This window comes from Salmo salar, chromosome 11, assembly GCF_965601325.2.
Source record: "Salmo salar chromosome 11, fSalSal1, whole genome shotgun sequence".
NCBI classification, from domain to species: Eukaryota; Metazoa; Chordata; class Actinopteri; order Salmoniformes; family Salmonidae; genus Salmo; species Salmo salar.
The window spans coordinates 83,046,803-83,059,390 of NC_138301.1; the positions used below are offsets into that span (position 1 = coordinate 83,046,803).

The following is a 12,588-nucleotide window of genomic DNA, read 5'->3' on the forward strand; positions in this document are numbered from 1 at the left end:
AGACGCGTACAAAGCTCTACCTCGCTCTCCATTTGGTAAATCCGACCACAACTCTATCCTCCTGATTCCTGCTTACAAGCTAAAATTAAAGCAGGAAGCACCAGTGACTCGGTCTATAAAAAAAATGGTCAGATTAAGCAGATGCTAAACTACAAGACTGTTTTGCTATCACAGACTGGAACAAGTTCCAAGATTCTTCTGATGCCATTGAGGAGTACACCACATCCATCACTGGCTTTATAAATAAGTGCATTGAGGACGTCGTCCCCACAGTGACCGTACGTACATACCCCAACCAGAAGCCATGGATTACAGGCAACATTCGCACTGAGCTAAAGGGTAGAGCTGCCGCTTTCAAAGTGCGGGACTCTAACCCGGAAGCATACAAGAAATCCTGCTATGCCCTGCGACGAACCATCAATACAGGGCTAAGATTGAATCATACTACACCGGCTCCGATGCTCGTCTTATGTGGCAGGGCTTGCAAACTATTACAGACCAACAAGGGAAGCACAGCCGCGAGCTGCCCAGTGACACAAGCCTACCAGACGAGCGAAATAACTTCTATGCTCGCATCGAGGAAAGCAACACTGAGGCATGCATGAGAGCGTCAGCTGTTCCGGATGACTGTGTGATCACGCTCTCCGTAGCCGACGTGAGTTAGACATTTAAACAGGTCAATGTACACAAGGCTGCTGGGCCAGACGGATTACCAGGACGTGCGCTCCGGGCATGTGCTGACCAACTGGCAGGTGTCTTCACTGACATTTTCAACATGTCCCTGATTGAGTCTGTAATACCATGTTTCAAGCAGACCACCATAGTCCCTGTGCCCAAGAACACAAAGGCAACCTGCCTAAATGACTACTGACCCGTAGCACTCACGTCCGTAGCCATGAAGTGCTTTGAAAGGCTGGTAATGGCTCACATCAACACCATTATCCCAGAAACCCTAGACCCACTCCAATTTGCATACCACCCAAACAGATCCACAGATGATGCAATCTCTATTGCACTCCACACTGCCCTTTCCCACCTGGACAAAAGGAACACTTATGTGCGAATGCTATTCATTGACTACAGCTCAGCGTTCAACACCATAATACCCTGAAAGCTCATCACTAAACTAAGGGACTAAACACCTCCCTCTGCAACTGGATCCTGAACTTCCTGACGGGCCGCCCCCAGGTGGTGAGGGTAGGTAGCAACACATCTGCCACGCTGATCCTCAACACTGGAGCCCCCCAGGGGCGCGTGCTCAGTCCCCTCCTGTACTCCGTGTTCACCCACGACTGCATGGTCAGGCACGACTCCAACACCATCATTAAGTTTGCAGACGACACAACAGTGGTAGGCCAGATCACCGACAATGACGAGACAGCCTATAGGGAGGTCAGAGACCTGGCTGGGTGGTGCCAGAATAACAACCTATCCTTCAACATAACCAAGACTAAGGAGATGATTGTGGACTACAGGAAAAGGAAGACCGAGCATGCCCCCGTTCTCATCGACGAGGCTGTAGTGGAGCAGGTTGAGAGCTTCAAGTTCCTTGGTGTCAACATCATCAACAAACTAGAATGGTCCAAACACACCAAGACGGTCGTGAAGAGCACACAACAAAGCCTATTCCCCCTCAGGAAACTAAAAAGATTCTCCATACAATCACAAATGAGTAGTTAAACATGAAACATACACCCCCGCATTTCTTCTTCCCAAAGAGTTCTTTATTCCTTTCTGAGCGATGTACTGAGAACCCAGATGGCTGTATGGACTGAGACAGTATATCCGGAGAGGCCATGATTCCGTAAAATAGAGTATGTTACAGTCCCTGATGTCTCTCTGGAAGGAGATCCTTGCACTGAGCTCGTCTGCTTAGCACAGCCACAAAGTCAAAATTGACTATATTGTAAAAACTAATGAAAACAAACATTTAGCTTTTTGGTCATAGTTTAAGGTTGGGGTTATGTATAAGGTTAGCAGTGTGGTTAAGCTTAGGGTTAATGTTAGCTTAAAATCACATTTTAACTAAATATACTGCTCAAAAAATAAAGGGAACACTTAAACAACACATCCTAGATCTGAATGAAAGAAATAATCTTATTAAATACTTTTTTCTTTACATAGTTGAATGTGCTGACAAAAAAATCACACAAAAATAATCAATGGAAATCCAATTTATCAACCCATGGAGGTCTGGATTTGGAGTCACACTCAAAATTAAAGTGGAAAACCACACTACAGGCTGATCCAACTTTGATGTAATGTCCTTAAAACAAGTCAAAATGAGGCTCAGTAGTGTGTGTGGCCTCCACGTGCCTGTATGACCTCCCTACAACGCCTGGGCATGCTCCTGATGCGGTGGCGGATGGTCTCCTGAGGGATCTCCTCCCAGACCTGGACTAAAGCATCCGCCAACTCCTGGACAGTCTGTGGTGTAACGTGGCGTTGGTGGATGGAGCGAGACATGATGTCCCAGATGTGCTCAATTGGATTCAGGTCTGGGGAACGGGCGGGCCAGTCCATAGCATCAATGCCTTCCTCTTGCAGGAACTGCTGACACACTCCAGCCACATGAGGTCTAGCATTGTCTTGCATTAGGAGGAACCCAGGGCCAACCGCACCAGCATATGGTCTCACAAGGGGTCTGAGGATCTCATCTCGGTACCTAATGGCAGTCAGGCTACCTCTGGCGAGCACATGGAGGGCTGTGCGGCCCCCCAAAGAAATGCCACCCCACACCATGACTGACCCACCGCCAAACCGGTCATGCTGGAGGATGTTGCAGGCAGCAGAATGTTCTCCACGGCGTCTCCAGACTCTGCCACGTCTGTCACATGCTCAGTGTGAACCTGCTTTCATCTGTGAAGAGCACAGGGCGCCAGTGGCGAATTTGCCAATCTTGGTGTTCTCTGGCAAATGCCAAACATCCTGCACAGTGTTGGGCTGTAAGCACAACCCCCACCTGTGGACGTCGGGCTCTCATACCACCCTCATGGAGTCTGTTTCTGACCGTTTGAGCAGACACATGCACATTTGTGGCCTGCTGGAGGTCATTTTGCAGGGCTCTGGCAGTGCTCCTCCTGCTCCTCCTTGCACAAAGGCGGAGGTAGCGGTCCTGCTGCTGGGTTGTTGCCCTCCTACGGCCTCCTCCACGTCTCCTGATGTACTGGCCTGTCTCCTGGTAGCGCCTCCATGCTCTGGACACTACGCTGACAGACACAGCAAACCTTCTTGCCACAGCTCGCATTGATGTGCCATCCTGGATGAGCTGCACTACCTGAGCCACTTGTGTGGGTTGTAGACTCCGTCTCATGCTACCACTAGTGAAAGCACCGCCAGCATTCAAAAGTCACCAAAACATCAGCCAGGAAGCATAGGAACTGAGAAGTGGTCTGTGGTCACCACTCCTTTATTGGGGGTGTCTTGCTAATTGCCTATAATTTCCACCTGTTGTCTATTCCATTTGCACAACAGCATGTGAAATGTATTGTCAATCAGTGTTGCTTCCTAAGTGGACAGTTTGATTTCACAGAAGTGTGATTGACTTGGAGTTACATTGTGTTGTTTAAGTGTTCCCTTTATTTTTTTGAGCAGTGTACATTGTATTAATAGGCAGTGTTTACGACTTTGTGGCTGTGGCAACTAGTGACGATAGTGCGTCACAGGTATCCCATTTCCCCTGAAAATCGGAACATCAGGTTGTTTTGGACTCAGCAGAGGCTAGTACCACAGATAGAACAATGAGACAGATATTTCACCAGATGTATAAATGAGAAGCATCCGCTTGGCGGGTAGTGAGAGAAACCCCAGTGGCCAGCAGTGGGAGAAGATGGACCGATATGGATTCTGTCCGACATTCTGCTAATTTTCTCATCGATGAAACATCTCAATGCAGTTTTCTGTTCCCAAAACTACAATATGTTACCAACAGAGTTGACTAAGTTTTATAGACTTTACCCTTTGCCAAAGTAAAAAAAGCATTGTTTCTAAGTGCAAACGTGAATTGTGGTATTGCACATGCACACATGACAGAGTAGGCGTTCCCTAACTGAAATATGCTGGAATGCATAGGATCCCAATAGGATCTCACTAGCTCGTGCTTGTTCTGCCCACTATGACTCATTTGTTTCCATCTGAAACGACACGCTGTGGTTTATCTTGGTTTAGTTATAACAATCTTTGCTCGTCCGGCAGATGCTGCACTCTACAGCGCCAAGATTAAATGGGTGCATTCAAGATACAATCATGTAATCAGTGGTGTAAAGTACTTAAGTAAAAATACTTTAAAGTACTACTTTAGTAGTTTTCTGGGGCTATCTGTACTTCACTATTTATATTTGACAACTTTTACATATACTTCACTACATTCCTAAAGAAAATAATGTACTTTTTACTCCATACATCTCACCTGACACCCAAAAGTACTCGTTACATTTTGAATGCATAGCAGGACACGAAAAAGGTCTAATTGACATACTTATCAAGAGAACATCCCTACTGCCTCTGATCTGGCAAACTCACTAAACACATGCCTTGTTTGTGACTTCTGAGTGTTGGAGTGTGCCCCTGGCTATCTGTAAATTAAAACAAAACGTGAAAATGTGGCCGTCTGCTTTGCGTAACATAAGGAATATGAAATTATTTATACTTGTACTTTTGATACTTAAGTATATTTCACCAATTACATTTACTTTTGATACTTAAGTATATCAAAAAACAAATACTTTTACTCAAGTAGTATTTTACTGGGTGACTTTCACTTTTACTTGAGTCATTTTCTATTAAGGTATCTTTACTTTTACTCAAGTATGACAATTGGGTACTTTTTACACCACTGCATGTAATGTTAATGTTTAGGCATACATAATGAGTGTTATGATTTACTCAGGTATATCTATGATGCATTTGTGTTATTGATTTTCTATTGTGTTATTGACTGTACGTTCGTTTATCCCATGTGTAACTCTGTATTGTTGTTTTTGTCACACTGCTTTGCTTCATCTTGGCCAGGTCGCAGTTGTAAATGAGAACTTGTTCTCAACTGGCCTACCTGGTTAAATAAAGGTGAAATAAAATAAAATAAATAAAATGCATCTACCTAATGTAAGGAGGAACTGGTGACAGGAATGAAAACAAAGTAGAGGAAAAATATTGCTGCTATCAAAACTAAGAATAAGACAAACTGTTTTTATATAATTCAATATTTAATACATTTTGATCAAACAATTACAGGTGTGTCTCACATACCCTTACATTCTTCTTTCCACACATTGCTGTCAATGTCTGATGTTATAATGTTGCATTGATGTGAGGTGAGCATCCCTTGAATTCAAGGGAGCCTTTCCACAGTTTATTGTTTCTGAAAGGTTCTCCAAAGCCATTGAACTTACAAGTATATCGGTTCCATCCTACAGCATATCTTAGGATGGACCAAAAGGATACCGAGGGGTCTCTGGTTGAGGAAAGGTTGATTTCACTGACTGGTACAGTATAACTAAGGTCCAGGTTTGGGTGGAGAGAGAGAGAGCAAAGCTCAGAGACCATCTCTGTTCAGTCCCTTTTGCGTGGTGTGAGACGGCCATGACTGGGACAGCTAACGTTTAGGATGACTATATTGCAGTCGGACTGCACAGAATCACTGACCTACAAATCACCTTGCATCCCAAATAACTACTCATTACGGGGTCAAGATTGGCGATTCTGCACCTCGAACCTATCCCCTCAAACATGCTGAGATACACACCTAGTCCTCCTCCTCACTCTGAGAGCAGAGTGGACTGCAGGGGCCTCAGAGTCCTCCGGCTGATCAATCTCGCCTCCATCATTCCTATGGGCATCCTCCTCTTCCCCGTGGGGGTGTGACACAACATCTCGTCCAGGCTCCGTTGTGTCACCTGACCCGTATTTTGGAGACGGGACACTGCCTCCTCCACACCCGCCATCAAAGGACTGTCCTCACTCCGCAAACGCACCAGGTCCACCTAAGACGTCACACACACACACACACTTATTGATGAATTATATTTGTGACTGGATGACTCAGAGATAATTACGTATAGGTTATGCATTAGACATTACAAACATCCATTTGTAGGGTGTTTTTCTCACCACTTCCTGTGCAAATTCAGGCTTCTTGACAAAGACAGTGCTGCTAGAGCCCAATGCTTGGGTCAGGACGAAGAGGGATTCTTTTACAGCTCCTGCCATAGCCAGTATCAGAACCTGGAACACCACCACAAAACTACATCAAATAGGCTGCTCCCAGGTTGGGAGCTAGACACATTACAAAGTTATAGTGAAGACTGAATATTAGAACTCACTTTGAGATTTTGGCATATTCTGCTGTCAGTGCTCATAATCTGACCAAACATGGATTGTGCTTTTTCAACATCATTCTGGAAGGAAAATAAAATATATTGAATCACATTTGTATATGAGAGAGAGAAAGCGAGAGCGCAAGAGAGGATGGATGACCAACCTGTCTAAGTGCTAGCGCCACAGTGAAGCAGTAGGCGTGTCTGGGTATCATGTGTCCTTTGGTCTGTCCCTCCTCCATCAGGGCAGTACAGATTCTATAGGACTCTGGAGTGTTCTGGTAAACAGGAAACAGGGAATTACATCACTTGTCTATTGACAAATGTTATGGATATACTGATAAGATACGTCTCTCCGCCATAACAATGTGAGTCGTTGTCCACAAAGAGGCATGGTGGGCTGTCTAGCTCCCGCCTATCCTTTCTTTGGATTGGTGGATACATCTCACTATTGTAATCCCTTTTAGAATATCCAATGAGGGTTGTTGACGTCAACCGCCTGTATTCAAAGGAGAGAGATGCTATGCTACTAGCCTCATGCCATGAATATGCATAGTTTTATTTCCTCAAAGTTGCCGGGATGTCACGTGCCCTACTTATTATCAGTACACTCCTAACAACTAAAGTATTACGAAACCTCTATTCGATCAAATAAACCTCACATAGCAAATAAGCAATTCATTATTTTGTTGACCAAATTCGCTAATGAACACATTTCCAGTCCCAAAGAGAGAACTATGACAATACAAAAACACAATTGCAACAAAATCTAAAATGTTATATCACTTGAGAATAATGACGCAAGTCCTGGTCTAATTTCTATTAAGAATGGTACATTTCTTTGGTCATTGAACATTCCCTTTGTCTGTTTTATTTGGTTGTCACTCTCATTTTGTCTGATGATATTGCAAAGACTTGCACCCCGAAGCCAATATCCTTGATCATTACTGTGGTTGTAACAATCCCTGTATGGCTGACCTAGGATGCAATCTCTGTCCACAACAGCACTTCATACCCACAAAGCAGCATCCATTATCCTACCAAAACCATGATCTTGGCTGGGCTAGAATAACAATACTTTAGGTCACAGGATAGGTGACATCGCCACATGATGGCTACCAGGGCATTGTCTTTCCCCAATTAGACTACTCGCATCCTGTATTGTATCACAACTGTATTGGAGGAGAAGGTTCAAGGTCCCTCCCCTTTGACCTTCTTCTCCAATGGGTTTTGAGGGGGTGACGAGAGGAATCGAGGAAGAATGAATTGAGAAAGAGCCTAGCACTCACCTGTCAACTAGTTCACATGTACTACACACTCACCCCTTAGCTGCTACACTCACTGACCACCTCCTTCTCTGCATTAACTTCAGCAGCCAGCAGAGCAAACTGAGTCAATCTAGCTATTTCATTTTGACTCAGATCACACAGTCAGCGGCTGAGTTATACTGTTGGCAGCATAGAAGGGATGTGACTGTAGCAGAGGTGACCTGCAGGTGAGTTCTAGTAGCCACTGTGGTGTCATCCCCCCTGAGACTTGAAGTAGTGTGTCCTGTCTATCATGAATGGATCTATATTTTAATACCGTAAGCATCTCAGATGCGAGAGGATCTCCTGCAATTCTGCGACGATTTGCTTCATTCTGCTTTAGGTCACAGGATAGGTCACTTACCCTCCTTCTCCAGTGGTTGGCATGCTCGTTTAAAGTGTAATTTGATTAGGGTTTTCGACCCAGTCCGGTCTGGCATTTTTTTAAATTTAACATTTATTTAAGTTATTTATTTAGTCAGTTAAGAACACATTCTTATTTACAATGACAGCCTAACAGGGAACAGTGGGTTAACTGCCTTGTTCAGGGACAGAATGACAGATTTTGACCTTGTCAGCTCGGGGATTCGATCCAGCAACCGGAACGCTCTAGCCACTAGGCTACCTGCCGCACATACAGGGATAGAACATACATTATATGGCTACTTTGCAGCCCATGTAAAAGTGACCCTTCACGTGGTCATTCTCTAGGGTATTTTTCTCTTGCCTCCACTATCCGTAATCTACACTTTTGGTTCGGTCACTTACAGTGGATGTGAAATCATTAATGCCATGCATGCCCAATGTATTGGCCTCATGAGCATGTCCAATACACTTGTACATGTGGCTTGTCATTTCTATACTGAAACAGGATTAGCAAATCCGCATACATTGTTTACATTTTACTGAGATGTTTTTTCCATTTGAAATGATACTATTAGAAATAGGAAAAGCCCTCACACATCTGAGAACTTATGTGTGTGGGAATCATTTGCTAATAACTTGAAAGAAAATAAGTCTGATACTGGCAAGAGCATTGTGTGGGTTTTTCTTCTTCATTAGACAATTAATGAGGATAACCATGTTGAAGGATAGCAGATTTGACTTCTACAGCTACATGCCGTCATCAAAACCTTTTAATGATGGTAAACCTTAATAAGGATGACATCATCCTGGTGTAATTATATGCAGTTCAACATTATCAACATAAGGTGTCAGCACAAGAATTTGTATTATAGTTTAGTTTTACTACATGTAAACAAACCACTAGCTAGGTCTCGTAAAGGTGAGGTCAATAATACATGCCTAGCACAAGCTAGAGGTTCATTAAAACCAAAGTATGTTTCTTAATTGAAACTAAGTAGGCAATACACACCTGGATAAAACATAGTTGTGTTTTGGAGGAAGCAGACAAAGAGCTAGGAGAGAGATTGGTGAGGGGTTGATATAGTGTGTAATTACTGCTGCTAGCTAACATTTGATGTCCAATGTTTACATTGGACTCGTATCCAGCTACATAGTTAGATTAATTTCTCTGACAACAGCCAATAACTTATATAGTTGGCTAACAAGATACGCTGATCTTTCTCTACCTTCACATCACACTAGCTCTGTGGATATTTGCCGTGCTTGCCAAAGGCAGCTAGCTAACACCACCAAAGCAAAAAGAGAATGAACTGGAAATAAACGCTGTCTGAGGATTTTGTTTAGTGTCTCTCTGGAAGCAAGTCAATTTGTGTATATGACACCTTTGTTCTGTTTTTTGGTTGAATCAGGAAATATGAACATGTTATTTTGTGCTAGCTGGCCAACTAATTAGCTAGTTAGCTATCAATTATGGTGCGATGCAGCACTGGATGTTTGCTCTGGAACCTCTTGGTTGTGCGTGCAGTTAGAACATGTTTCTGTTTTGACAGTTGAAAAGGTCTATAGGGTGGAACAATACAATGTCTACAAGGTGGACAAATCCTCACCAGTTTATAGCAAGTACCAGTTGCTAATGTGAATGTGTCCTTGTTGAATGGCACACCTTGGTTCTTCATGTCTCGCAGTACATCCAGAGCACCTAGTAGTATGAACAGGGTTTAGTCATCTATAAATATACCTTTTCTTGTTGAATGTCTGCTGGCTTTTATTATTAAAAGGATGTCACTTACTCTCATATAATCCTTTCATAAACAGCATGTCTATGGCAATATTGAAGGAGGTTGAGTCCGAGAAGAATCCTCTCAAATCCTGTTAGAGAAAGGAGATAGTATACTTACAACTTGACCAACTACAGTATGTGTAAACTTCAATCAATGCCCTAGTCTATGGGACTGCACTAATAGAATTACATCATATGATCTCTATAGCACTTGTTAATCTTAGTTTATTCAGAGATGATTGATTATTCCCTGACAAATTATTAATGTAGTCTAAGTACTGCATATTAATAGATTGTTACCTTGTCTGTCAGTGTGGCAGCAGCCATCTCCTCCAGCCCCAGTTCATAGCACAGCCTCATGAAGAGAGGACCAAACTTAAACTCTCCAAATGCTACGTTGCTGTTCTCCTCATGGTACCTGGACAGCAGAACACACAAAACATATACAAACACAGAACACAAATTTCAACTGACTTCTGTTTTATTTAACTAGGCAGGTCAGTTAAGAACAAATTCTTATTTACAATGACGGCCTACCCCAGCCAAACCCTAACCCGAAAGACGCTGGGCCAATTGTGTGCCCCCCTATGGGACTCCCAATCATGGCTGGTTGTGATACAGCCTGGAATCGAACCAGGGTCTGTAGTGACGTCTAGCACTGAGATGTAATGCCTTAGACCGCTGTGCCACTAAGGAGCCCCAGACTACCAGCATTAGTCAAATTACAAGATTGCATTAAACTATTTCAAACGTATGCTTTATCTGTCCCTAACACAGTTGAGGAGACTTGACAGCTAATTCTGAGCATACTCAGTGTAACCGATGTGAAATGGCTAGTTAGTTAGCGGTGGTGCGCGCTAATAGCATTTCAATCAGTGACGTCACTCGCTCTGAGACTTGAAGTAGGGTTTCCCCTTGCGTTGCAAGGGCTGCGGCTTTTGTGGCGCGATGGGTAACGATGCTTCGTGGGGTGTCAGTTGTTGATGTGTGCAAGGGTCCCTGGTTCGAGCCCGGGTTGGGGCGAAGAGAGGGACGGAACCTACACTGTTACATTGGTGCCGTGACCCGGATCATTGGTTGCTGCGGAAAAGGAGGAGGTCAAAAGGGGGGTAAGTGTAACCGATGTGAAATGGCTAGTAGTTAGCGGAGGTGCGCGCTAATAGCATTTCAATCAGTGACGTCACTAGCTCTGAGACCTGAAGTAGGGTTTCCCCTTGCGTTGCAAGGGCCCCGGCTTTTGTGGCGTGATGGGTAACGATGCTTTGTGGGTGTCAGTTGTTGATGTGTGCAAGGGTCCCTGGTTGGGGCGAAGAGAGGGACGGAACCTACACTGTTACATCAGGATAGAGTTTGACACCACTGAATATGTGAAGTATGAAATACTCAATCATCTGGCCAGTGGCCACAATGCATTAGCAAGAAACTAGTATCTCACTGTGTGACCCATACCTGTAGATGGCACCTCTGGCTGTGACCATGTCCTCTGCAGATTGGCAAAGGTGTAGAAGCAGCTTTAACTCATCCTTCAATATTAGCTGTTTCTTCATCAGCTTGTGATTAAATACCTCAAAATAATGACCTGGAGAATATAACATGGGTCTGTTAACTTCGAAAGTAGTAGTTGTGGTATGGTAGTATTAAATCCAAACAGTAAGGTCATATCAGAATCAGTACAGTATCCTACTTTTTGATCCGGACACTTGATGAGCCACTGCCAGTTTCCGCTGCTGAAATTCTTGTAGCTTGACAACATCCTCTGACAGCAGATGCCTTTTTGCTGAAATGAATGAAGCAACAGGAGTAGTCAGCATATACATGGATATGAATTAGGTTAAGGTTAAGAAAGGGCTTTAGCTCAAATGCAACAAAAAAACAACTTTTGATGTCAATTTGACAAAAGCTGTAGGCCATCTGGACAGGACCGGGTACTGTACTGAACTTTCCCATGTATCTGAACAAGTTCAACACTTGTGGAAATTGACTGCATGCATTACACATTCGTATGGAAAGTTGAAGTAGTTCCAAGATAGATAAATATGATAACAGGACAGGAGAGACAGCTCAGCCGCTGTCACAACAACATTGGCATTGAGTCGAGACAGATTCCGTGGTGGTCGACAAGCAAGCGCTAGCGGCACAGATACGGCACCATGACATCATATACATAAAATACGTTATTCATATACCTCCTACCCTGCATGTCATACAGTCCGATTGTATGAGGCCACGACATAATCCCTTTGAGGGAATATCATGAAGCAGTACTCGGACGCAGACGCTAATTCTTCCAAGCGCCATGTTGTCCCCTGACTGTACAATTACTGCGAGAACCAAGGGTGAAGAAAAAAATCTGCTTTCGCTGCGCCGGGTTTGTTAGAAGCACAGCAAACTATTATACATTGACTAATTATAGTTATTGTTTACCATGCAATTAATAACTTATGTAACAATGGAGAAATATAAATATATACGTTTTATTCTCCACTTTTTCACGATTTAGTTGGTACATTCCAAAATGTCTGCGCCCTGTCACAGTGTTTACTATTTTTTTTTACATCGGATATCCAAATGTCTAGGTAAAACGAATATTTATTCTGACCAATGGACTGTCTTGGAGTAAAATAAGCATTATCTTGCCATCTCATTTCCATTCTCATTAGCTGTCCGATGTCTGGTTGTGTTTATAGCAAGTCAACGAAATGAATTTCCCACATGCTGAACATAAAGGTAATACGTCATACAACCTGCAGGAGGCAGTGTTCCATACACAATTTGCATCCAACCAATATGGTATAACAAAGATGTTATTTTATATTGACAA

At 43.4% G+C, this 12,588-nt stretch overlaps 1 protein-coding gene across 2 annotated transcripts; it reads right to left on the reverse strand.

Moving 5' to 3' along the window:
• Nucleotides 1-5,185: 5,185 nt before the first annotated feature.
• Nucleotides 5,186-12,096, reverse strand: ptcd2 (pentatricopeptide repeat domain 2). Of its 2 annotated transcripts, none has more exons than XM_014128118.3 (10): nucleotides 11,954-12,096; nucleotides 11,452-11,544; nucleotides 11,217-11,346; nucleotides 10,068-10,185; nucleotides 9,778-9,856; nucleotides 9,595-9,686; nucleotides 6,479-6,592; nucleotides 6,321-6,395; nucleotides 6,109-6,222; nucleotides 5,186-5,981 (listed from the first exon to the last, which is right to left on the reverse strand). In XM_014128118.3, exons 1-10 carry the CDS (start codon nucleotides 12,063-12,065, stop codon nucleotides 5,757-5,759), a joined length of 1,152 nt encoding a protein of 383 aa, XP_013983593.2. In that variant the 5' UTR covers nucleotides 12,066-12,096; the 3' UTR covers nucleotides 5,186-5,756. The 2 variants fall into 2 exon arrangements, with proteins under 2 accessions (XP_013983593.2, XP_013983594.2); XM_014128119.3 differs by having other exon boundaries at nucleotides 11,961-12,088.
• Nucleotides 12,097-12,588: the final 492 nt, after the last annotated feature.